This window comes from Carcharodon carcharias, chromosome 8, assembly GCF_017639515.1.
Source record: "Carcharodon carcharias isolate sCarCar2 chromosome 8, sCarCar2.pri, whole genome shotgun sequence".
In the NCBI taxonomy this organism is placed as follows: Eukaryota; Metazoa; Chordata; class Chondrichthyes; order Lamniformes; family Lamnidae; genus Carcharodon; species Carcharodon carcharias.
The window spans coordinates 144,145,999-144,173,440 of NC_054474.1; the positions used below are offsets into that span (position 1 = coordinate 144,145,999).

At 48.1% G+C, this 27,442-nt stretch overlaps 1 protein-coding gene across 5 annotated transcripts in view; it reads left to right on the forward strand.

The window, feature by feature from the left end:
• LOC121280908 (retinoic acid receptor RXR-alpha-A) overlaps positions 1-27,442 on the forward strand; it is a 109,847-nt gene that overhangs the window by 28,024 nt on the left and 54,381 nt on the right. For 3 of the 5 annotated variants that reach the window (XM_041193304.1, XM_041193301.1, XM_041193303.1), the window contains exon 2: positions 19,658-19,923. The exons of 1 other annotated variant lie outside the window; for it this stretch is intronic. In XM_041193304.1, the coding sequence (XP_041049238.1) occupies positions 19,672-19,923 (252 nt within the window). In that variant the 5' untranslated portion in view covers positions 19,658-19,671. Of the gene's footprint in view, positions 1-147; positions 218-19,657; positions 19,924-27,442 lie in introns of all 5 variants that reach the window. One more of the 5 variants, XM_041193302.1, reaches the window with a different exon arrangement.

A 27,442-nucleotide genomic window follows, 5' to 3' on the forward strand; every position in this document is an offset into this window, starting at 1 on the left:
CACTGGGTTGTGTGAAAGTCTGTACTGTTGAGATTGGGTTTATAGAGAATGTACATCCTGTGGGAGTGCTACACTGTCCCACAGACAGGAAATGTCCTCTGACAACCTGAGCTGCACCACACAAGTGATTGTGCTATTTTTATCCAGTCTTTTAGGCACAGATTAGTCCAGGCTCCTCACAGCCGCTGGAATCATTCAGTCCAGCATTTAAACTGAGGTGAGTATCATTATTTTACTGCCATTTGGAGGCCAAGGGCTCTCCAGTGACCGGCTGAGTGTGAATTTGTGCTTTACACCAGAGGTCTGTTCACATCTGTCTGTCTGTCTGTCTGTCTCTCTCTCTCTCTGTCTGTCTGTCACTGTCTGTCACTGTCTGTCTCTCTGTCTCTCTCTGTCTCTCTCTTTCTGTGTCTGCCTGTCTCTGCCTGTCGCTCTGCCTGTCGCTCTGCCTGTCGCTCTGCCTGTCGCTCTGCCTGTCGCTCTGCCTGTCGCTCTGCCTGTCGCTCTGCCTGTCGCTCTGCCTGTCGCTCTGCCTGTCGCTCTGCCTGTCTTTGTCTGTCGCTCTGCCTGTCTCTGTCTGTCGCTCTGCCTGTCTCTGTCTGTCGCTCTGCCTGTCTCTGTCTGTCGCTCTGCCTGTCTCTGTCTGTCGCTCTGCCTGTCTCTGTCTGTCGCTCTGCCTGTCTCTGTCTGTCGCTCTGCCTGTCTCTGTCTGTCGCTCTGCCTGTCTGTCTCTTTGTAAATTCTTCAGGACTATGTGCCTTAGTGAACAGCTTCCAACTCCACACGTCCCAACACTGGCATTTAAACTGGTTGAAAGGGCAGTATGTCTACCTGTGTTAAGTTGCACTTCTCCATATTCTGGGTTTGTTCTTTTGGGGCCTTCAGATTTGATGATCTGAACCCTCTCCCGACCAGCCATTTTGCTTCCACCTGACGTAAACTTCAACTCATCCAAATATCTGCTTCACCAAATTTCATTCATTTGCTACTCCTGCGTTTGCTGACCTGAAGTGGCTTCCAGTCCAGCAACACTGAATTTGAATATTCCCATCCTTATTTTCAGATCCTTCTATGGCCTTGCCCCTCCCTCCAACCCCACATCCTGCCAAAATACCTCCGCTCCTTCAATTCTGGTCGCTTGAGCATTCCCAATTTTAATTGTGCCACCATTGGTGGCTGTGTCTTCAGCTGCCTGGGCCCTAATCTCTCCTGCATCCACCCCATGACTCTCCATCCTTCAACTTCTGAGCTCCATTTCCACCTCCCCCTTTTTGCACCCCTCTGGCTTCCTTTGCACACACCAGCCCCTACACTCGCTTGCTCTTCCCCCCACCCCCCTGTCCTGCTCCCTTTTCTCCTCTCCTTTCCCTCTCAGTATCTCTCTCTTTCTCTCTCTCTCTCTGACTATCTTGCACCTCCTCCCCCCTGCCCTCTCTCTCTCTCTCTCTCTCTCTCTCCCTTCCATTGCCCTGTCACATGCTACCTCCCCTTGGTGCACACTTCCGAACCTGGTGTGCGCTGCCCACTTGGCTCTCCCGGCGTTCCGCAGCCCACATGGCTCCCTTGGCACGCGTGCACCCCCCCGTGGTTCCCAGTCTCTCTCTCCTCTCTTCCTGCTCTCTCTCCTATTTGTCCTGCTCTTTCTTTCTCCAGGTGGCAGTGTCTGTCCTCACTCTCGCTCTGAGCTGGTGGCTTCTTGTATAGGTGCTAAAGCTTGCTTGCTGTCTCTCACTGCCTCCTGCTCTGTCTCTTATGCTTTCTGTCTGTGTGTGTGCCTTACTCTCTCTTTTGCTCTTTCCTGCTCTCTATCTTTCAGTATGTCTCACTCTGCCTGTTGCGTTGTGTGTCTCATTCTTAAATTACCTCACAATTAATAGTGGTGTGTGAGCGATCACTTCAGGGTTTTTGGTTCTGAACCCAGGAACAGCAGGAAGAGATTTTTGTCAGTGTAGCATCAAGATTTTTTGGTTTCCTTTCTAAAGCAACTGCTTTCACAGTGACCACAGTGTAAGTCTCTGCTCCTGCCTTCATATGCACTTGAGGTAATCTGCTCCGCGTGCTCACTTCCCTCACTTTCAGTCTCTTTTGGTGGATGGGGTGTTGTGGCCATCTCCCCATCACTGTGCCACGCTGCTGCTGGTTGTGGTACTGTGCGTTCTGTGGCAGCCCATTGACAGAAGATTAAGGAGACCTAATAGTTAATCAAAATTATGAAGGGATTTGATAGAACAAATCTGGAGGAACTGTTGCATCTGGCAAGAGGGTTGGAACCTGAGATGCCAAATAATTGGCAAAAGAGCCAGAGAGAAATGAGGAAAATTATTTTTACTCCGAAGATTGTTAAGATCTGGATTGGTGGTGACAGGGTGGTGGTGGAATCAGAACCTAGAGGAACTTTGGAAAGACAATTAGTCATGTATTTGAAGAGGCCTAATTTACAAGGCTGTGGGCAAAACCTAGGGTATGGGACTAAATTTAACAGCTCTGTCACAGAGCAGCACAAGCTTGATAGGCCAGACGGCCTGCTTCTACGCTGTAATATTCTATCATTTGATGTTGGGATCGTTCACTAACAGGGCTGCTCTGTGCCAGGCAGGTGAGCAGCCCATCTCATTAATCAGGGCATCTGGAGTCCCTGAGATTAGAGGCTATGTCATTCACAGATGGGAATGAAAGTGCTCTCGGGGATCTGCAGTACCGGCATTTCAAGAAGAGTTAGGCAAGCAGTGTATGGAGAATTTCTAGTCTGTTTAAAATTATTGTTTCAAATCCTGTGCTTTTTAGTCGACCTCTGATACTCTTGCAACAGAATCAGTTTCCTGTTGTACACATGAAGAACTGTGTATCCAGCCCGGATGAGTGTCCGGCGCGTGTGGGGCTTGGCGAGTTCGGTGTTCTGGCATCAAGCTTCATGTTGGAAACTCATTTTCCATTCCCAGGAAGTCCTCTGATAACATTCACATGTCATGGTATAACTTGCCCTCTTTAAAAATGGCCGATTGTCTGAGATTATATATATTTCCCAGGACTAACTTATAATGTTCAAGGTGCTACACAAATTCAAGTTGTTGCTGTATTTGTGGTTCTGATGCTGGTGCATACATTTGATATGTTCAGTCTGTGACATTGCTTCCTAAAATATTTCCCCACTTTAGCATTTCACAGAATCATATAATGTTTACAGCACAGAGAAGGCTATTTGGCCAATCATGAATGTGCTGCCTCTCTGGAGGAGAGTGCTACTCCCTGGCCTTCTCTGTGTATTCTTCCTTTTCAGATAAATCCCAACAAAAACAAAACAGCAGTAAAGCAGCAAAGTAACAATCAGTATATAATTATTAAAGTTTGCATATTATAGATCAACATATTATATAGTGTATAAATATGAAAATCTGTGTTTTTAAAGTACTTTGCAAAAATGTTATTTTATGTACTCAAAGGTCCATTACTTCATCTGAGTCACTCCAGCTTGTGAAGCTTGGCCAGGAGGCAGCAGAAGTGTAGGTTGAGGATTTTGAGGTGGCTCAGGTCATTCTTCAGCACTGGGTGATAGTGTTGGGCTCTGATAGGCCGCAGCTCAGCAGCAGAGGCATCACCCCCAGCTTCATGATTGAGACTGGGCTTCGAGACTTTGTGAAGTGTTCGCAGGCAGGAGCCAATGGCCCAGAGAGACAGACTGCAAGAAGACGAGGCAGAGCCTTGTGCCACCTGGGCTCCGGTGTCAGCGTGAGACGCAGTCTTGGTGGAGAGGGAGTTTGCAACCCCATTCACTGATTCTGCAACCCCAATTGGCGTCACATCCCTCCATTTGGGAACCGCTGGTCTATGAGTTCTGAATACATGAACAACATGTTTAATTTGTGATTTAAGATGTTTGATGCCTGCTGCTGATTGAAGCTGCTTCAGTGAATTGCTTGTTGACATCAGCCCGCACAGGCTATGGCAATTCTTTGTCCAAGGCTGCCTGCGCTGAGAAATGGGGTTCCATCATTTGATGCCTTTGTTGCAAGTCGGATGGAGTATAAAAGTAGGGAAATCTTATTACAACTGTTTATAGTACTGCGTACAGTTTTGGTCTACTTATTTGAGGAAGGATATACTTGCATTGGAGCCAGTTCAGTGGAGATTCAACAGACTAATTCCTGAGATGAAGGGGTTTGTCTTATGGGGAAAGGTTGAGTAGGTTGGGCCTATACTCACTGGGGTTTAGGATAATGAGAGGTGATTTTATTGAAATATATGGTATAAGATACTGAGATGGTTTGTCAGCGTGGGTGCTGATAGAATGTTTCATCTCATGGGAGCAATTTAGAACTATGAGGCCTAGTTTAAAAATAAGGGTCTCCCATGTAAGATGGCGATGAGGAATTTTATTTCTGAGGGTCAGTACTCTTTGGAATTCTCTTCTCCACTGAGCAGTGGAGGCTGTGTTGCTGGAGATATTCAAGGCTGAGTTAGACAGATTTTGGATCAACAAGGGAACCAAGGGTTATGGGGGATAGGCAGGAAAGCGGAGTTAAGGCCACAATCAAATTAACAATGAACTTTCTGGATGGTGGAGCAGGCTCAAGGTGCTAAAGAGCCTACTCCTGCTCGTAACTCTTAGGACCTTAAGGGGACCATTAATTTGGTCTTGTTATACCAGAATATGTCTGTGGTAGGAGATCACTGCTTGAGACATTGAGTTGAGAATTTAGCCAACTTGAGATCCAGATGAACCCAGGCTTGCCATCAGAGAGCACCCATGAACTTGCACCTTAACGTAAGATTGTTATTTTGTTGATAAAATGCTTTTGTGGCCCTCGTAGTGTGGCATAAAGCATGTGATTTCCACACACACTGATTCTCACTGGGATATGGGTCCCACAAGCACTGACTCTCACTGGGGTACGGGTCCCACACGCACTGACTCCCACTGGGGTACTGGTCACACATGCACTGACTCTCACTGGGGTACTGGTCCCACACGCACTGACTCTCACTGGGGTACTGATCACACACGCACTGACTCTCACTGGGGTACGGGTCCCACACGCACTGACTCTCACTGGGGTACGGGTCCCACACGCACTGACTCTCACTGGGGTACGGGTCCCACACGCACTGACTCTCACTGGGGTACGGGTCCCACACGCACTGACTCTCACTGGGGTATGGGTCCCACACGCACTGACTCTCACTGGGGTACGGGTCCCACACACACTGACTCTCACTGGGGTACGGGTCCCACACACACTGACTCTCACTGGAGTACGCGTCTCACACGCACTGGCTCTCACTGGGGTACGTGTCCCACACGCACTGACTCTCACTGGGGTACTGATCACACACGCACTGACTCTCACTGGGGTACGGGTCCCACACGCACTGACTCTCACTGGGGTACGGGTCCCACACGCACTGACTCTCACTGGGGTACGGGTCCCACACGCACTGACTCTCACTGGGGTACGGGTCCCACACGCACTGACTCTCACTGGGGTACGGGTCCCACACGCACTGACTCTCACTGGGGTACGGGTCCCACACGCACTGACTCTCACTGGGGTACGGGTCCCACACGCACTGACTCTCACTGGGGTACGGGTCCCACACGCACTGACTCTCACTGGGGTACGGGTCCCACACACACTGACTCTCACTGGAGTACGCGTCTCACACGCACTGACTCTCACTGGGGTACGTGTCCCACACGCACTGACTCTCACTGGGGTACTGATCACACACGCACTGACTCTCACTGGGGTACGGGTCCCACACGCACTGACTCTCACTGGGGTATGGGTCCCACACGCACTGACTCTCACTGGGGTACGGGTCCCACACGCACTGACTCTCACTGGGGTACGTGTCCCACACGCACTGACTCTCACTGGGGTACGGGTCCCACACGCACTGACTCTCATTGGGGTACGCGTCCCACACGCACTGACTCTCATTGGGGTACGCGTCCCACACGCACTGACTCTCACTGGGGTATGCGTCCCACACGCACTGACTCTCACTGGGGTACGCATCCCACACGCACTGGCTCTCACGGGTATGCGTCCCACATGCACTGACTCTCACTGGGGTATGTACGGGTTCGACAGCCAGTAACTTCCCTCCACCAAACTGCTGTTCATTGTGTGTGGACCCAGTGAATGTAAGAAGCACAGTTCCAGCTCTCAGGCATAAAATTGTCGATAATTTGGCAATTCTAGTTGTTGAGACCTCAGGGGAAGATAGTGGAAGCATGTGACTGGAACTCTGGGGCCTGCTGCTTTGCAGTTGAACCAAGGAGAGATGCATGCATTGCTGTTGGGCAGCATCACAGGAAGAGGAGGAGGCCATTCAACCCCTCGAGGCTGTTCCCCCGATTAGTTTGATCATGGCGGATCTGTATATTAACTCCATCTAGCAGTTTTGCTTCCAAAAGCCAAAATAGCCTTTTGTAACAGAATGGTCCTGAACTTTTCCAGCAGCTGTTTGTGTGTTGCCTGCCCATTGGGATGTGGTTTTCTGGCAGCTGTAAACTAAAACACTTGCTGGCAATGGCAGGACCTGAGAACTGGCTGTGTGGTGTTGGTGCCCTGTTCATCTGGAGGATGGGCTGGGGAAGTGGAGCCTTGGATTCAGTGTCAATAGTCTGATCTGGGGTGACCGAGACTATGAGGCTGGGACCTGGACCTCCTGTGGATTCCCTGTTAACTGACTGCATCGAATTGGATGGAGAATTGAATCATTTACACCCACGTGAACTGCGTTTATTCACTTCATGCTCCATTGTGCCTGGATTGCTGATTTAATGAGAACATTTAAAGAAAGGTACTGCCCAAAGGGAGCATCTTCCCTGTGCTCTCAGGTCTGATCCTGGAGACGGACTCTAGCCGTAAGGGTTACTCTTCTCTCTCCCAGCGCTGAATTAAAGGTTGCAGTGGGTTCCAGGTGCTGGAATCTGGGGGTTTAGTCATGACCAGGGGCTGCTGACTCCCTCATAGAAAAATTAACTCCTTTTATCAAAATGCATGAAGGGACAATAGCAATTGTACTCGCTGTTTGTCCTAATGTTGGAATGGGTGTCCCCAAGTTCAAGAATGGGGTGTTTTTAAATTTTGTGCTGGGAGGAGATTGCTGTGTTTCGTGATAGACTGTGAGGGTGTGGGATTGCTGCTGATCAGTGGGAGGGGCTGGGGCAGGTAAGGCTCCTGGCGAAAGTTGCCAGTTTTATGTGGTATAACCTGTCCTGCTTGTTTTCACTTCCCTAACTGTCTGCATGAGTTTGCTAGTTACCCAATGGACTCTGAGACCCCTGTCCCTGAAGCTACACTCAGTATCAGCAAGTAGTGCAATGTTTATGTCCCCAGTGATCTGGAGACCTGGACTCATATTCCAGAGGACATGAGTTCAAATCCCACCCTCGGTAGTTTGAAAATTTGTATTTTATTTTAAATGGGGTTATAAGGTGTCATACAATACAAGCAACGCCACCAACTTGTATTTATATAGCTCCTTTGACACACGAACATATGAAATGGGAGCAGAAGTAGGCCATTCGGCCCCTCGAACCTGTTCTGCCATTCATTAAGATCATGACAGAATAAAACGTTCCACAGCACTTCACAGGAGCATTTTTAAATAAAATTTGAAAGTGAGTCACATGGAGATTTTAGGAGTGATAACCAAGCTTTTGGTCAAAGTGGTTAGTTTAATGGAGCTTCTTCAAGGAGGTTTAGGGAAGGAATTCCAGAGCTTAGGGCCCAGGTTGCTGAAGGTACGACTGCCAGTGGTGGAGTGATTAAAATCAGGGATGGTTTTGAGGCCAGAATTAGAGAGGTGCACAGATCTTGGAGGGTTGTGGGACTGGAGGAGATTACAGAGATAGGGAGGGGCAAGCTCATGGGGGGGATTTTCAAATAAGGATGAGAATTTTAAAATTGAGACATCGCTTAACCTGAGGCTAATGTAGGGCTGCGAGCGCAGGGGTGATGGTGAACAAGATTCGGTGGTGTTAGGACACAGACAGCAGAGTTTATGGAGGGTAGAATGTGGGAGGCTGACCAGGAGTGTATTGGAATAGTTTAGTTTGGAGCTAGCAAAGGCATAGACGATGGTTTCAGCAGCAGAAGAGCTGAGACGGGGGCAGAGTCTGGCAGTATTATGCGGGCGGAAATGAAGCATCTTGTTTAAGGTGTGGCTATTTGGTCAGAAGCTAACCCTGAGGTCAGCTATGATGTCAAGATTGTGATCTGTCTGGACTAGTCTCGGGCAGTTGCCAGGGAAAGGGATGGAGTCCATAGCTAGGGAACAGAGATTGTCATGGGAACTGAAAACAATGGCTTCAGTCTTCCCAATATTTCACTGGAGGAAATTTCTGCTGGTTCAGTAGTATTTGTTGTATAAGCCGGCTGAGAATTTAGCAACAGTGGAGGAGTGTGAGAGTTGGTGGTGAGGTAGAGCTGGGTGTCATTAGTGTGTATGTGAAAACTAACACTGTCAAAGGGCAGCAGGAGAAATAGGGTCAAAGGTGGATGATTTTCATAAAAGCACAACTGATTAATTAATGACCTTTAGGGAAGGAAATCTGCTGTCCACTCCAGGCCCACACCAAGGCGATTGACTTGGAACTTCCCTCTGAAAAGGCCCAGCAAGACTCTCAGCTGAGGCCAACTAGGGATGGGCAAAAAACACTGGTCTTATCAGCACTTCAGACATCCTGCAAATGAATTTAACAAACATCCGTAAGATTCAGCCTCACAAACGGTAATTCTCCCCCTAATGGCTTAATGAAGCACTGAGCTGAGGCTGCTTCCTCAAGCAGGTGTGGCTGGGCCTGAGCCAGGGAGAGGCAAGGTGAGATAGCCAATATCAAGTCTGGACAGCAGGAGTTGACAGCAGCCTCCCCTCTGATCAAGATGGGGTAATAGGCTGAGGTTTTGCTCCTGATCTCAACCCCATGCCTGCAGTTGGAAGGTGCATGTATGGAGATTAGGTGAAGGCAGCATTGGAGGCAGTGGTGATGTCTGCGGTTGAATCACCTCCAGACAATCGTGGGGCCAATTCCATTCTATGTAATGCATGAGAGAAGCAATACTCTTCTGCATTATCCGTTCTGCTTCAGTGTACTATAATTTCTGAAATTGCAGATTAGTTTGTGTAGAACATTGACCACCTCTGTTTGACGGCATTTTGTTACTTGCTGTCTGAATGAGGGTCATTCTTTTTATTAATTCCCAGGATGTGGGCTTCGCTGGCTGGGCCAGCATTTATTGTTCATCTCTAATTGCCCTTGGTGAGCTGCCTCCTTGAACCATTGCAGTCCATGTGGTGGAGGTACACCCACAGTGCTGTTAGGGAGGGAGTTCCAGGATTTTGACCCAGTGACAGTGAAGGAATGGCGATATATTTCCAAGTCAGGATGCTGAGTGACTTGGAGGGGAACTTCCAGGTGGTGGTGTTCCCAACTATCTGCTGTCCTTGTTCTTCTAGATGGTAGTGGTCATGGGTTTGGAAGGTGCTGTTGAAGGATCCTTGGCGAATTCCTACAGTACATCTTGTAGATGGTACACACTGCTGCTACTGTGCGTCGGTGGTGGAGGGAGTGAATGTTTGTGGGTGTGGTGCCAATCAAGCGGGTTGCTTTGTCCTGGATGGTGTCAAGCTTCTTGAGTGTTGTAGGAGCTGCACTCATCCAGGCAAGTGGGAAGTTTTCCATCACACTCCTGCCTTGTGCCTTGGACAGGCTTTGGGGAATCAGGAAGTGAGTTACTTGCTGCAGGATTCCTAGCTTCTGACCTGCTCTTGTAGCCACAGTATTTATATGGCTAGTCTAGTTCAGTTTCTAACCAATGGTAACCCCCAGGATGTTGTTCATGGGGGATTCAGTGATGGTAATGCTATTGAATATCAATGGTCGATGGTTAGATTCTCTCTTGTTGGAGATGGTCATTGCCTGGCACTTAAGTGGCATGAACTTTACTTGCCATTTGTCAGCCCAAGCCTGGATACTGTCCAGGTCTTGCTGCATTTGGACATAGACTGCTTCAGTATCTGAGGAATCACGAATGGTGCTGAACATTGTGCAATCATCAGCGAACATCCCCACTTCTGACCTTATGATGGAAGGAAGGTAATTGATGGAGCAGCTGAAGATGGTTGGGCCGAGGACACTACCCTGAGGAACTTCTGCAGTGATGTCCTGGAACTGAGATGATTGACCTCCAAAAACTACAACCATCTTGTGCTAGGTATGACTCTAACCGCTGGAGAGTTTTCCCCCGATTCCCATTGACTCCAGTTTTGCTAGGGCTCCTTGATGCCACGCTCGGTTAAATGCTGCTTTGATGTCAAGGGCAGTCACTCTCAACTCACCCCTGGAATTCAGCTCATTTGTCCATGTTTGAACCAAGGCTGTAATGAGATCAGGAGCTGAGTGATCCTGGCAGAACCTATACTGAGCATTAGTGAGCAGGTTATGGCTAAGCAAGTGTCGCTTGACTGTGTTGTTGGTGCACCTACGCCATATGGACTGCAGCGGCTCAGAAAAGCGGCCTACCACCATATTCTCAAGGGAAATTAGGGATGGGCAATAAATGCTGGCTTAGCCAGTGATGCCCACATCCCATGAACAAATTAAAAAAAAAACTACCACTGTGCTAAATTGGATAGATTTTGAATAGATCTGGCAACTGAAGACTCAGCATCCATGAGGTGCTGTGGACGTGCCCCACAACACGATGGAGGGTATCCTCAATGTGAAGTTGGGACTTCGTCTCCACAAGGACTGTGTGGTGGTAACTCCCACCGATACTGTCATGAACAGATGCATCTCCAACAGTCAGGTTGGTGAGGATAGGTCAAGTATGTTTTTCCCTCTTGTTGGTTTCCCCACCACCTGCCACAGACCCAGTCTACCAGCTGTGTCCTTTTGGTCTTAGCCAGTCGGTAATGGTGCTACTGAGCCACTCTAGATGATGGACATTGAAGTCCCCCATCCAGAGTACATTCTGTGCCCTTGCCACCCTCAGTGCTTCCTCCAAGTGGTGTTCAACATCGTGGAGCACTGACTTATCAGCTGAGGGAGGGCAGTACTTGGTAATCAGCAGGAGGTTTCCTTATCTATGTTTTACCTGATGCCAAGAGACTTCATGGAACCCATGTGAAGATTGGGAAGGAGTATTTGCATTATGACGTGTTAGCCAGCCTATGACACAGAGACAGTATCAGGTCGATGTTAGTCGTGGCTTAGTTAAATCTTCAAGCTCATCTCTGAGTCAGAAGGTCATGGTGCCAAACTCCAAGCTAGAGACTTGAAAGCATGATCCAGGTCGGCACTAGGAATGCAGTACTGAGGGAGTGCCGCACTGCCGGAGGATCAGTACTGAGGGAGTACTGCACTGTCAGAGGGTCAGTACTGAGGGAGTGCCGCACTATTGGAGGATCAGGACTGAGGGAGTGCTGCACTGTCAGAGGGTCAGCACTGAGGAAGTGCTGCACTGTCAAAGGGACAGTACTGAGGGAATGCTGCACTGTTGGAGAGTCAGCACTGAGGAAATGCTGCACTGTAGAAGGGTTATTATTGAGGAAGTGCTGCCCTATCATAGGGTCAGTATTGAGGGAGCGCTGCACTGTCGGAGGGGCAGCAGTGAATGTGCGCTGCATTGTCACAGGGTCAGTATTGAGAAAGTGCTACACTGTTGGAGGGGCAGCAGTGAGCGAGTGCTGCCCTGTTGGAGGGGCAGTACTGAGGGAGTGCTGCACTGTCAGAAGCTCAATACAGAGAGAGCACTGCACTATCGGAGTGGCAGTATCGAGGGAGTGCTGCACTGTTGGAGGAGCAGCAGTGAGGGAGTGATGCACTGTTGGAGGGGCAGCAGTGAGGGATTGGTGCACTGTTGGAGGGGCAGCAGTGAGGGAGTGGTGCACTGTTGGAGGGGCAGCAGTGAGGGTGCGCTGCAGTTTAGAAGGTGCAGTGTTAAACCATGGCAATCTTTCCCCTGTTGCAAATGTGAAAGGTTCCACGGCACTGTTTTGAAGACCAGGAATTTCTCCCCAGTGAACTTAAAATAAAGCACCAAAAATAAATGACCTGGTCATTTATCTCATCGCTGTGTTGAGATCTTGCTGTGCACAAATTAGCTCTCATGCACCCTGTATTGCAAAAGTGCCTACGTTTTACAGCCAATCAAGTGTCTTTTTTAAAGTGCTTTGAGACATGGTGTGGTAGTGAAAGGTGCAATAGAAATGAGAGTCTTTTTTGACTGCAGTTGGCCAAGAGGAACAGTGGCTGCTTTATCATGTGAGGGGCTGTGGGACTTGGGAATCTGGAGCCCCCAGCATGCTGAACTCGAGAGGTTTCAACTCTTGACCCTAGCCCCTGGGAGCGAGTAAACAGGGGCTCTTATTATATGTAGGGGGTGGGACAGGCTTTCTGTAACTCAGCTATGATGGGATGTTGCTGGAGTTGTGCTTGAGCTGTTACACAGCCAAGCTCACTGTCTGCTTTGCTGCCACAATAGGAACTGCAGAAAAGCAACAGCTAAAACCCAACACAGGACATAGTTCTGGAAACTTAGGTTAAAGGCTGATTTCAGCCCATTGGTTAGACGCTGGCTCAGTCAGTAGCACTCTCACCTTCAAGTAAAAATGTGTTCAAACCCCACTCCTGCACCTACACGTCCCCCCTCCCCCCTCACTCCTGCCCCATTTACCATCACTCCTATTCCCCTCTCCTCCCTCTGACCCACTCCCCTCACTTCTGCCCTCCTTTCTCCCCCTCACTTCTGTTCCCCTCACTCCTGCCCCATTCCCCCCCTCACTCCTGTTCCCATCTTCTCCCTCTGACCCTCTCCCCTCACTCTCACTCCTGTTCCCCTCACTCCTGCTCCCCTTTCTCCCCTCCACACACCCCTCTCCCCTCTCTCCTGCTCCATGCAGTAATGTGATGGGTGTATGGTAGCAGAAGTGCCTCCCTTCTGTTGTATGTAGACATTTCCTAGTACTCACATCCACTGCAGCTGAGTTCCCAGCAGGATCATTTGAGAGAGGGAGGGGAGCTTGGGGGGAATGGGAAGGGCAGTGTGGGGGAGATGGTCTCTGGGACTGTTGAGTAATGCCAGAGAAGAGAGATTGTACAGTTGAATTTCATTGCTGAGTCTCAGGGCCATGAAGCCTAGACATTCACAAGCCCTTTGTTTATGGAGAGTTGAGAGGCTGGCAGCTGCTGAGCGTTCTGAAAAATCAGCAAGTTTTTTGGGAAATAAAATGATTTCCCTCATCCCCTCTGGTAGTTGGAGAAAGTTTGTATTTCTCCATTTGCTGCCAGACTGTAATCAAAGTGACAGGAATGTTTATTCATATGATTTGTGATCATTCTCTTTTTTCCACATTGAGCTTTCCGATGATGATGTGATGAGGTTTCCCAAATGTGGTTCTCTATTAGTTCTTTGTTGCGATTTTAATGACCTCACTAAATGGGGCCCAAAATGCATCAAACTGATGACTTCAGGATGAGGGAACCTAATGAGGCATCAGACACGAGCTCTTGCAACAGATGCTGTCATTCTATTAAGGTTACCCCTTTCACACTTTGGACAGTTAACAAGATGGGCAAGAGTCCTGGGGGGTGGTGGGGGCTTTGGGGGGAGGGGGGGAGGGATCACTGGCTGGGGAGTTCCATTTCACCAGTTAGGTGATACAGGCACTGACTTGAGCAGAAGCTTAAGCCTTGTCCCCGTTGGAACAATTTGCATTTGTATAGCACAATTAATGTTGTAAAGTGTCCCAAGGTGCTTCACAGGAGTGACAGTCAGCCAAAGATTGACACTGCTCCAAAGACAGATGCAATAGTGAGGCAATTAAAATCAGAGATTGAGATGTAGTCAGAATTGGAGGAATGCAGATATGTCAGAGAGTTGAAGAGTTACAGAAATAGGAGAATGAGGAGATAGAAGATAATATAAAATACTGTTCCTTGTTTTCAAATCTCTCCATGTACTGGCCCCTTCCCGCTCTCTCTCAATAACCTCCTCCAGCCCTACAACCCTCCAAGATCTCTGTACTCCTCCAATTCTGGCCTCTGGAGAGTCTGTGATTTTAATCAGTCCACTATTGGTGGCAGTGGCTTCACTTACCGAGGCCCTAAACTCTTGAATTACCTCCCTATACCTCTCTGCCTTTCTCTTTGAGATTCAGAATCAGTTTGTATCTGATAGTAGTCCTGTGAAGAAGCTTGGGAGATGTTACCAAGTTAAAGGTGTTATTTAGCGCAAGATGTAACAGTGCATCTTATAGATGGTAACTTTGTTTTTGTTGATGTAACTTTGAGCTTGGCTGTGATGCCACCTCCAGTGCAATAACCTGGGGATTGACTGGGATAAATGGTCATTGACCTGAGGTACCAGAAGGCAGTGTTGTCCGTGGAGTCTGTACTTTGGGGTAGCTTCGGAACACAGAGAACAAAATGTGGACGTAAAAGTTTCAGCTGAAGTCTGTACTGCCACTCACAATGTTCCCTCCAGAAAGCCTTGGTTGAGCTGCAGAGGAAGGCTTTGAGAATGAAGCTACTGAAATAAAATGCAGCCTTGTTAACTCTGGAACTGCTCTGCATTGACAGGCATGCTTATGATGACCATTTCTGTGTCTCAGTTCCGCATCCTACCACACTTGTGATTTTGATGTTTATTGGCATCTATTCTGATTATGAAGCACTGTGCCAGTTATTAAATATTAGTTCAGCAGTTTCCATTACCACTCCCTTGCAGAACAGTCCCAGCTGGGCTCAGAGATGACTTGGATAAAGCAGGCTTTGAGGAGATCCCTGTAGGCTTGTTGAGAATCTATCAAACTCATCAGAACCTGAATTGTTGGCTTCCCTCAACACTTTAATCATCTCGACACCTGTCAGCTGTGTTGTACAGAGCTGAAGATGACTGATTTTACAAAACTTCTCTGGTCTTACGACTATATGTCGGGAAGGATTAAGGTGGGATGGGCTTTTTCACTTGAGGCAGTTTTCCGAGAGTTGGTGGGGTGCAATATTCTTGCACAGTTGAATGATTTCACAGTTCTGTTGGACATGTTTCTCTCCACACCCCCACCCACCCTTATTCTCGGTGGTCCTGGCGCTGCTGGTCCTGCCAAGTTTATGTCAGCACTCGCCAGTCTTGTTTCTGTGCCGATGGCTGGTAGTGTGGGCGGTTTTGGAGCCTGTCTGGAGTTCTGTAATCTGATATTCTCAGTTTCCCTGCTGGAGGTTAGTGTAATCTCTTCAAAAGGATTGTTCTGTGGTGCAATGAATACTTCAAAATAGCCAGAAAAATTCAATCGGATATTCTGGCCCAGGCTGCAATGTGTGGAATCCAATGCCTGTCTGGCATGAGACATTTGGGGCGAAAATAAAGTTCCTTTTGCTTTTCCAGATTGTGCAAAAACCTTCTTCCATGAGCCCTGCTACCCATCGTTTCTTCATTTTAAAAAATTCATATCCCAGGATATGGGCTTTGCTGACTGGGCCAGCATTTATTGCCCATCCCTAATTGCCCTTGAGAAGATGATGGAGAACTGCCTTCTTGAACCACTAGTCCGTGTGGTGTAGATACACCCACAGCGCTGTTAGGGAGGGAGTTCCAGGATTTTGACCCAGCGACAGTGAAGGAACAGTGATATATTTCCAAGTCAGGATGGTGTGTGTCTTGGAGGGGAGCTCCCAGGTGGTGGTGTTCCCATTTATCTGTTGCCCTTGCCATTCTGGATGGTAGTGGCTGTGGGTTTGGAAGGTGCTGTCTAAGGACCCTTGGCGAATTCCTGCAGTACATCTTGTAGATGGTACACACTGCTGCTACTGTGAGGCGGTGGTGGAGGGAGTGAACGTTTGTGGATGTGGTGCCAATCAAGTGGGCCGCTTTGTCCTGGATGGTATCAAGCTTCTTGAGTGTTATTGGAACTGCACTCATTCAGGCAAGTGGGGAGTATTCCATCACACTCCTGACTTGTGCCTTGTAGATGGTGAACAGGCTTTGGGGAGTCAGGAGGTGAGTTACTCGCTGCAGGATTCCTAGCCTCTGACCTGTGCTTGTAGCCACAGTATTTATATGGCTGGTCCAGTTCAGTTTCTGGCCAATGGTAACCCCCAGGATGTTGATAGTAGGGGATTCAGTGATGGTAATGCCATTGAATGTCAAGGGCGATGGTTAGATTCTCTCTTGTTGGAGATGGTCATTGCCTGGCACTTGTGTGGCACGAATGTTACTTGCCACTTGTCAGCCCAAACCTGGGTATCGTCCAGGTCTTGGTGCATTTGGACATGGACTGCTTCAGTATCTGAGGATTCGAAAATGGTGCTGAACATTGTGCAATCATCAGCGAACATCTCCATTTCTGACCTAATGATAGAAGGAAGGTCATTGATAAAGCAACTGAAGATGTTTGGGCCGAGGACACTACCCTGAGGAACTCCTGGAGTGATGTCCTGGAGCTGAGACGATTGACCTCCAACAACCACAACTATCTTCCTTTGTGCTGGGCATGACTCTAAACAGTGGAGCGTTTTCCCCCGATTCCCATTGATTCCAGTCTTACTCGGACTCCTTGATGCCACACTTGATCAAATGCTGCCTTGATGTCAAGGGCTGTCACTCTCACCTCACCTCGGGAGTTCAGCTTCTTTGTTCATGTTTGAACCAAGGCTGTAACGAGATCAGGAGCTGAGTGGCCCTGACAGAACCCAAACTGAGCATCAGTGAGCAGGTTATTTCTAAGTAAGTGCCGGTTGATAGCACTAATGATGACCTCTTCGTCACTTTACAGGTGATTAGGGTGATAATTGGCTGGGCTGGATTTGTTCTGCTTTTTGTGTGCAGGACATACCTGGGCAATTTTCCACATTGCTGGGCAGATGCCAGTGTTGTGGCTGTACTGGAAAAGCTTGGCTAGGGGCGCGGCAAGTTCTGGAGCACAAGCCTTCAGTACTATTGGCAGAATATTGTCAGGGCCCATAGACTTTTCAGTATCCACTGCCTTCAGCCGTTTCTTGATATCACGTGGAGAAAATCGAATTGGCTGGAGACTGGCACCTGTGATGCTGGGGACCTCAGGAGGAGGACGAGATGGATAATCCAATAGGCACTTCTGGCTGAAGATTGTAGCCTGTGCTTCAGCCTTATCTTTTGCACTGATGTGCTGGCATCATTGAGGATGGGAATATTTGTGATCCTCCTCCTCCCGTTAGTTCTTTAATTGACCAGCACCATTCATGACTGGTTGTGTCAGGACTGCAGGACCTGTCAGTTAAATTGGGAAATTTAACTGGAGCTGTGCCAGGGCTTTCCAAGTGATGCCAGTCCTGGGGATGGGGGTGGGTGAGGCCTGAGCGGGGCCAGTCCTGGGGGAGCCCCTGAAGGGGATCAGTCCTGGGGAGGGTCCCTCAGTGGGGACAGTCCTGGGGGTTAGGGAGGGGAGTGGTCCCAAATGGGGCCAGTCTGGTTTGAGTGATTTTCTGCTTGATAATCCCCCTGGCAACTGGAGTTTGAGAGTATTGAGCAGCTTGAAAGGAGCGGTGAGAGGTCAGTGACTGGGTGTTGTTGGTAATCACCTTGATCTTCCTGCACAGTTTTATCAGGGTAGGGGTATTTGGGGTTTATTGGGTGGTCTGGGGTGGGGTATGGCACCTGTGTGTGGTGGGGGTACTGGGTGATCTGGGGGAGTATGGGGTGGTGTGGGGGATATGGGGCAGTCTGGGCAATAGCAGGTGGACAGTCTTGGGGATATGGGATGGGCTGGGGATAACAGTCTAGAGATTGCTTTAATAAAAACAGAAAATGCTGGGAAAAACTCAGCAGGTCTGGCAGTATCTGTGGAGCGTGAAACAGTCATATGGACTTGAAACGTTAACTCTGTTTCTCTCTCCACAAATGTTCCTAAACCTGCCTAGCTTTTCCAGCATTTTCTGTTTTCATTTAAGATTTCCAGCATCCACAGTATTTTGCTTTTATCTTAGAGGTTGTTGTATATGTGCAAGTTAAACAGGCGTCTTGGGCCTGAGGTCTTTCACCAGCTGGGGGTATCTGAATGGTATACAAGACTTGCCTTGACTTTTCTGGAGTAGTGTAAACCAGCCATGTCCTGTTACTATTGGAAACTATCCAGTTAGGGATGTGAGAGTGCTCAGTAATATAACTACCATCAAGAATGAAAGAAAGATCTGCATTTTTACAGAGTTTTCATAACATCGGAAATTGCACTCCCTACCCCTTCCAGTTAAGCATTGCAAACATAAGAGAGTAGCTGGAGTGGATCATTCAGCCTTTGAATTTGCCTTGCAGTCAGAAAGATCTTGGTTGATCTTTGACATCAAGTTCACTTTTCCACCTGATCTCCTTATCACTTGATTCCCTTACAGTCCAAATATTTAGCGATCACAGCCTTGAATAAAATCACCAATAAGAATTATGTTGAAATAAAGTTACAGTTGTAATAAAGGAAACATGGCAGCCATTTGCACACAGCGAGATTCCACAAACAGCAATGTGGTAATGATCACATCATCTTTATAGTGATATGGGCCAAGGCAATTGTGCGAACACATCTGCTCTTCAAAATAGTGCAGCAGAACCTTGCATGTCTACTTGAGAGGGCAGAAGGGCCTTGGTTTACCATCTCATTGGAAAGATGGCCCCTCCAACAGTGTGGCGCTCCCTCAGTACTGCAATTTCTACTCCCCTGTGCAACAACATGCCCCCACTGCAGAAGAACATGTGGATCTAGAATTGGGCGCCTAAACTATCTGAAGTCTCCAAGCCTGATGGATGTCATCCTCAATTCTGAGGGACCGATGACGACAACTGGCACTCCTTCGGTACTGACCCTCTGACAGTGCAGCACTCCCTCAGTACTGACCCTCTGACAATGCAGCACTCCCTCAGTACTGACCCTCTGACACTGCAGCACTCCCTCAGTACTGACCCTCTGACAGTGCAGCGCTTCCTCAGTACTGACCCTCTGACAATGCAGCACTCCCTCAGTACTGACCCTCTGACAGTGCAGCGCTTCCTCAGTGATGACCCTGCGACAGTGCGGCGCTCCCTCAGTACTGGCCCACTGTCCGACAGTGCGGCGCTCCCTCAGTATTGACCCTCTGACAGTGCAGCGCTCCAGCAGTACTCCTTCTGACTGTGTGTATGGATTGGATGCCCCACTCCTGTTTGTACGCTGTTTGAAATGCCCCTATCCTGTGTGCTGTGTTACACGTTGTGCACCAGTCGACCTGTTCCTGATGATTGAGGGTCGGGTGAACAAATCACTTGAATAGCTAAGGACCCATTTTGCTGAGCTAGTTTAATATCACCCGGTTTTCCCACGGTCCTGCTCAAAGCCCAGTGACTCTCTCCTGAAGTGGACTGCCATTGCAGCACCGTCTCAACTGGTTAAAGTTTTCCAGTGATGTCTTTAACATTTAGATAGCCAGTCACCATTGGGTTGGGTAGCATGCTGCCCCTATATTATGGGATGGTAATGGCCGTCATTGTACCTTGTTTTGTATGAGAGGAAATTGATCTGTGTGCCAGTGTGACTCCTTCATGTATTATGGGTCGTTGAGCTGTGTGTAACTGAGCTTTATAATGAGGGTAATGCTATGTTTTAGTTCAGCATTTTAAAAGATTTGACTTTTTTCTCCTTCCAGGCTCCTCGTCCTGTATGAGTGTGTCAATGAATTGTGATTCCACCGGAGCAGCCATGAATGCCCCTTCTGTTCACCCCCAAATGATGGGGTCTGGGGTCAGTCCCGCCATCAGCTCCCCCGGACAACTACATTCACCTATAAGCACTTTGAACTCTCCAGTGAATGGACTGAGCTCTCCCTTCTCAGTTATCAGCTCACCACTGGCACCACACACAATATCCATCCCTTCATCTCACAACATGGGCTTCGGAGGACAGAGTCCGCAGGTACGTCTCTGAACAACTTCCTCACTCAGTCTGTCCAGGCAGCCGCCAGTGGAGGCGATGGTAACGTGAGCAGAATTAATCCACTGGCATTGCCTCCACCTGAGGAACTGCGTACTTTAATATTATTAACAAAAGAAGCAGAGGGGGAAGTGAGACATTTTTAACACAGCGAGTTGCTGTGATCTGGAATGCGCTGCCTGAAAGGGCATTGGAAGCAGATTCAGTAGGAACTTTCACTGAGAGTTGGAGAATTACTTGATAAAGAGTACGCAGGCACTAGTGAGAAGGTGGGGTATATGGTTTGGGGTACACGGGTGCCTTAATCTATGTCCCTCTTCCACATGTGATACTGACTAGGGAGTGTGGATGACCTGTGGAACTCCAGGAGGCAGAACGATTAAATCTGCATTCACAATCCTCATAAAGGTACTCAGGGTCAGGGTCAGACAGCAGGAATTGGGGGCAGGATCCTAGCGAGTTCTCATTCTGAGTCTGGGAGACACAGTCCAATTGTCGGAGCTCCCTCTCCTCCTTGCCCCTGGTATAATCAGGATCATGGTGTACTTTCAGCATCACACCTTGACCAGTAATTGCAGGTGAGGGGGTAGATTGTATATCGGCATATTGTGTTGCTCTGAATCAGTCTAATTCAGTAACTGGATGGAAGCTAGAAGTTCTTTTTATTGTAAGGTTTTGCAAAGCGTAAATCAAAAAGCACCAGGTTTTATAGCAGCTTTACAATGTGAAGATGTAACAGTTGAGTAGGATGTTCCTGTTGCAGGAGCTTCCTGTCTGGTTATGAGTGTCCGAATTGAAAATGTATTTTGATCCATTCCCTCCTGTGTAACTGTAATTGTGTCATTTCCTGGTCTAAATGTAAAGTAGGCTGTCAGAGCAGCAACCTGTTCTCAACACGCAGGAAATACTTGGCAAAGACACTTCCTATCTGTGGCTGCACCCTCCACCCTCATTCGAACCCTGACTGTCATTTCCTCTTGGCCCTGTCACTGGCATTTCAATGTGACAGGAAGAGTCAGATTTCACAACATGTCCTCTTTTGAACTGAGAGAGCACACAAGTCACAGATCTAGACACTGACTTGTGCGTGTCACTGTCTTACACTGGGTACAGTACTGGCAGATACATATCTGTCACTGTAATAACACTGGGGTACGATACTGCTGGGAATGGGTCTGGCACTGTATAATGCTGGGGTACAGTGCTGGTGGGACAGGTCTGTCACTGTATATTGCTGGGGTACAATGCTAGTGGGGACTGGTCTTTTACTGTACAACACTGGGGTATAGTGCTGGTGGGGACGTCTTTTACTGTATAACACTGGGGTACAGCACTGGGGAAAGCTCTGTCATTATAACACTGGGGTACAGTACTGGTGGGAGACAGGTCTTTTACTGTATAATACTGGGGCACCGTACTGGTGGGGATAGGCCTGTCACTGTATAACCCTAGGGTACAGTACTGGTGGAGACAGGTCTATCACTGTATAACACTGGGGTATAGCACTGATGGGGACAGGTCTTTCACTGTATAACACTGTGGTACAGTACTGATGGCTGCAGCTCTGTCACTGTATAACACTGGGATACAGGACTGGTGGGGACAGGTCTGTCAATGTATAACACTGGAGTACAGGACTGGTGGGGAAAGGCCTGTCACTGAATAACACTGTGGTACAGGACTGGTGGGGAAAGGTCTGTCTCTGTATAACACTGGGGTACAGGACTGGTAGGAACAGGTCTGTCATTGTGTGACACTGGGGCACAGTACTGGTTTGGATAGGTCTGTCACTATAACACTGGGGTACAGAAGTGGTGGGGACAGGTCTGTCACTGTATAACACTGGGGTACAGCTCTGGTAGCAACAGGTCTGTCATTGTGTGACACTGGGGCACAGTACTGGTTTGGATAGGTCTGTCACTATAACACTGGGGAACAGAAGTGGTGGAGACAGGTCTGTCACTGTATAACACTGGGGTACAGTGCTGGTGCAGACTGGTCTCACTGTATAACACTGGGGTACTGTGCTGGTGGGGACAGGTCTTTTACTGTATAACACTGGGGTACAGCACTGGTAGGGAAAGTCTATCACTGTATAACACTGGGGTACAGGACTGATGGGCATGGGTCTGTCACTGTATAACATTGGGGTATAGTGCTGGTGGGGACAGGTCTTTTATCGTATAACACTGGCGTTCAGCACTGGCGGGGACAGGTCTTTTACTGTATAATACTGGGGCACTGTACTGGTGGTGACAGGCCTGTCACTGTATAACACTGGGGCATAGTACTGATGGGGACAGGTCATTCGCTGTATAACACTGTGGTACAGTACTGATGGCTGCAGCTCTGTCACTGTATAACACTGGGATACAGGACTGGTGGGGACAGGTCTGTCACTGTGTAACACTGGGGTACAGGACTGATGGGGACAGGTCTTTTACTGTATAACACTGGGTACAGCGCTGGTGAGGAAAGGTCTTGTTACTGTATAACACTGGGATACAGCACTGGTAGGAACAGGTCTGTCATTGTGTGACACTGGGCACCGTACTGGTTTGGATAGGTCTGTCACTGTATAACACTGGGGTACAGAAGTGGTGGGGACAGGTCTGTCACTGTAAAACACTGGGGCACAGTACTAATGGGGAGAGGTCTGTCACTGTATAACACCGGGGTACAGGACTGATGGGGAAAAGTCTGTCTCTGTATAACATTGGGGTACTGTGCTGGTGGGGACTGGTCTCACTGCATAACACTGGGGTAGAGTGCTGGTGGGGACAGGTTTTTTACTGTGTAACACTGGGGTACAGCACTGGTGGGGAAAGGTCTGTCTCTGTATAACACTGAGGTACAGCGCTGGTGGGGACACGTCTTTTACTGTATAACACGGGTACAGTACTGGTGGGGTCTGTGTAACACACGGTACAGTACTAATGGGGATGGGTCTTTCACTGTATAACACTGGGGCACAGTTCTGGTTGGGACAGGTCTGTCACTGTATAACACTGGCATACAGAACTGGTGGGGACAGGCCTGTCACTGTATAACACTGGGGTATAGTACTGGCGGGGAAGGGTCTGTCACCGTATAACATTGGGGTACAGCACTGGTGGGGACAGGTCTGTCACTGTATAACATGGGATGTTAGCCTTGGTTTAACTATTGAGTTGCTGAATTGGATTTGAACCTCGGACTATTTATCTCAGTGATTAGTGTGCTTCCCAGTGAGCTGTGACAGCCTGTAATAACCAGTGCAGAGCCTTCCCCATTCGTGAGGTTGTATGAGGGTCCATGAGTGAAGGCCGTTGTATATTCTGTTTTCAGTGGCAGTGTATTTGCTGATTCGAGGGCACAGATTTGAGATAATTGGCAAGAGTCCAAGTGGACATAAGAAAAACCTTTTAATTATTGTAGTAGAAAGGGTTAAGAGGTTGCATATGATAATATATAATGCAGATGATGATGCTTTAGTGATATCAGTCAGTCAAGTATTGGACAGTCTCTCTCTCTCTCTTGAGAGAGAGAGAGAGCTTGGAATCATGCCTAGGAGTTACATGCTTACTCTAACCTGTTTAGATGTAGTACTAATAAGCAAGTGTTAAGCAGATAGCAGAGGATGTCTACAATCTGTCTAAGAACCAAACCCCATGCCTGGAGTCCAGCACAGAAGGACCCGATCTAAGAACATTTGCGATCTGTAATGAGCTGCCTGAAAGGGTGGTGGAAGCAGATTCAAAGATAACTTTCCAAAATAGAATTGGATAAATACTTGAAGTGGAAATGTTTTCAGGGCACCGGGGAAAGGGCAGAGGAGTGGGACTAATTGTATAGCTTTTTCAAAGAACTGGCATAGGCATGTTTGGCTGAATGGCCCCATCCTGTGCTGTGTGATTGCCCCCTCTCCAGTTGAGTGGAGGTTGGTGAATGAGGATCAATGTTTATTTATATTTAATCTCTTACACCCCGCATTCTTGACTAACTCGGTGATTTCTGTTCTCTGAATATTTTGCTGCCCTCTGGATGATATTCCCCAGCTGATGGATTCTTTTGTTGTTTTGTTTTGCATGTTCTGGTGAACTGCTTAAGCCCTTTTATTCAGTTGAATTTTTGAACGAGCTTGTACTGCGAGATGAATGGATGTTAAACCCAACAACATGAATCTAACTGAAAGATTAGCAGGATGGTGTCAGAATGTGGAAAGCTCAGTGAGATTTAATTCTTTGTGTCTTAACTTGTTTAAACAGGATTGAAATATGTGTGTGTTGTTTATGGCCTGTTTCTCTCTGCTCACTTCTCATCTTTAAGACAGAATAAGTAAGTGTTGCCTGGGTTCATGCATTGAGCTGGAGGGAGTGGGTAGCTGAGTATTTTCAATGACCCCCAAGCTATGGTGAGGAGGTTCCAGGTGTGTGGTTGCTTTTGGCATCCTCATGTAGGTTTGTTGAGCAGATTGTTCCTGTACCTGAGCTTGCAGAAACTCTGCAAACCACCCCTCTGCTCCCCGCAACCCTACCACCCCGCCCCAATAATAGGTTACTTGGATACACATGTTAGGAATGCTGCGACTGCAAAGAGCCAGAGGCTAGGTAAACATTGACAAGAATATCGTCCTTCCTCCCCTTGTGTTACTGCCTCGATCCCTGGGCTCTCTTGAACTGTTACATTCGGAATGACAGTCATGAGACTGTATGTGGAAGCTCACATGAGGTCAGCAGGATAAACACAGTGTGGTTCCTCTGCCAAGAAAACCATTCTCTGTGGCCGATTCAGACAGCTCCCTTATGGATTTCATTAGCTGTCTTCCTGTATGCCTGCGAGGTAGGAGCCTGTCCCAGCGAGGGCCTCCTGCTAATCAACAGGAAGATGAATTGCCTGGCGTCACCAGTGTCTCCTCCCAGGCAGGCCTGGCCTCGGCTTCCTGTTTCTCGGTGAGGTTTATTGCCTGCAGGTGTTGCTCACACTCCTCTCCTCAGCCCCAGCTCCCCACACTCAGCCGTCTCCCTCTTTTATTGATGTCTGAATTTCCATGTGTGCTCACTGCCCTCATTAGGGTAGAGAGTTTGTAGGAGATTGAGAAAAGATTCCAATACTTTCTAGCTTTAAAGATCTCTCTCAGTTCTCTGTCTAGGCGCCAGCATCTGTGCTTGAGCAATTGCACACTGAGAGTATGAACTAAAGCAACAAGTTGATAACGAGTGTTTGATTTAATTTGCTGTGAACTGTGAGATGTTGCTAGAGTGCTTGGAGTTATGAACTGAATTAAATTCTCAGGTTCAGTCCCCAGGTTCTGTAAGCAATGCCAGGCCAGTCCCAGGAAACTGGGACTGTGTTAGGACAGCCAACCTGGCTCTGTATAACATTGGGGTATAGTGCTGGTGGGGGCAGGTCTGTCACTATATAACACTGGGGAACAGTACTGGTGGGGACAGGTCAGTCACTGTATAAAACTGATCTACAGTACTGGCGGGGACGGGTCAGTCACTGTTTCACACTGAGGCACAGTACTGGTGGGGACAGGTCTGTCATTGTAGAACAATGGGTACTGTACAGGTGGGGACAGGCCTGTCACTGTATAACACTGGGACTGGTGACGAATGGTCTCTTACTGTATAACACTGGGGTACAGCATTGGTGGGGACAGGTCTATCACTCTTTAAAACTGGGGTACAGTACTGATGGGTGCAGGTCTGTCACTGTATAATATTGGGGTACAGTGCTGGTGGGGACAGGTCTGTCACTGTATAACACTGGGGTACAGTACTGGTGGGGACAGGTCTGTCACTGTATAACACTGGGGTACAATACAGGTGGGGACAGGTCTGTCACTATAGAACACTAGGGTACAGTACTGGTGGGTGCAGATCTGTCACTGTATAACACTGGTCTACAGTTCTGGTGGGTGCAGGTCTATCACTGTATAACACCGGGGTACAGTACTGGGGGATCAGGTCTGTCACTGTATAACACTGGGGTACAGTACTGGTGGGGAAAGGTCTGGCAATGTAAAACCCTGTGGTACAGTACTGTTGGAGAGTGGTCTGTCACTGCATAACACTTGGGTACAGTAGTGGTGGGGACAGGCCTGTAACTGTATAACACTGGGGTACAGGACTGGTGGGGACATGTCTGTCACTGTAGAATAGTGGGTTGCAGTACTGGTGAAGTCCGGTCTGTCATTGTCGCCATGATAAGTGCTATAAAAATGCAAGTCTCTTTTTCATGTATCTAACCCCGTGCTGTACCTGCCCTGGGAGTGTTTGATGGGTCAGTGTAGAGGAAGCTTTACTCTGTATCTAACCCTGTGCTGTACCTGTCCTGGGAGTGTTTGATGGGGACGGTGTAGAGGGAGCTTTACTCTGTATCTAACCCCGTGCTGTACCTGTCCTGGGAGTGTTTGATGGGGACAGTGTAGAGGGAGCTTTACTCTGGATCTGATTCATATCCAAACTCCAGCAACCTGTTGTCATCTCTTAAATCTATATTCATATTTCCCTCACTCGGTGTGTGTACCTCTGCCAACATGTTTTCATCACTGTTAGTAGCAGAGATGTCCCTAATCAAAGTCACACAGTGTATCCTCTGTGATTGTGATTGTGACTGTGGTGCACTTTCCTCATCCTCTCTGCTGACAGTCAGTCACACTGACCTCCTTCAACTGCTACCCTCCATTATCCAGTTCAGTGTGACTGCCTCAGTTGGTTCCTTTCTCACCCAACCAATTTAAGAGGCAGCAAGTTTTTATTCCAATGAGTCCGAACACTTCCTCACCAATATTACACCATAGCCTTTCAGGGTGGTTCCACCCCTGATTTTATCACAGCAATGCCCCAAGGGGTGTCCAACCCTCCTTTAGATTATACCTGACCCCAGGAGGCACTGTCTCGTTAAAATAGACTCCAGGTCCACAGTTACTGCACACACACACACACACGGACTAACTGGTTTTGAAATCGTTCCCACGTTTCCTGCTGTTTCTTTGTGATGCATGCTAGTCTATCAAATTGGAAACATTCGGTAGTTTTGTTCCTAGCTGGCGTTTGGGAAAAGGAACACAGCTGCAGCTCACTTCAATCCAAGCTGCCTTTCAAAAACCTCAGTCAGAAACCCGTGCACTGCAGCAACTTGTCTGTACGCTCTTAGAGAGCAGTAAAACGACACTACAATCACACCAGCCAACCTTTAGGCTATTTTTCTGGATTATTCCCGCAGTTCATTCCACTCATCGCACTGGCTCTTGTAGAGGGGCTCTAATCTCAAATTCAGGGGAACAAAACTCTTACAGATTGCAGTGGTCTCTGGTTAGATTCTTTCCATTGTATTTTAAATATGACCATTCCCTGCAAATACGGCAGATCACCTTGGCAAGCAATGCTGCTACAATCAGTCAAACACTACCTCAGGCAGACACTCCTTCACATATCCAATTCCTATCACCAACGAGTTAATAGAATATGTAGTTCGGAAGAACAATGTTGGATGGAATGGAATGCAAAGCATT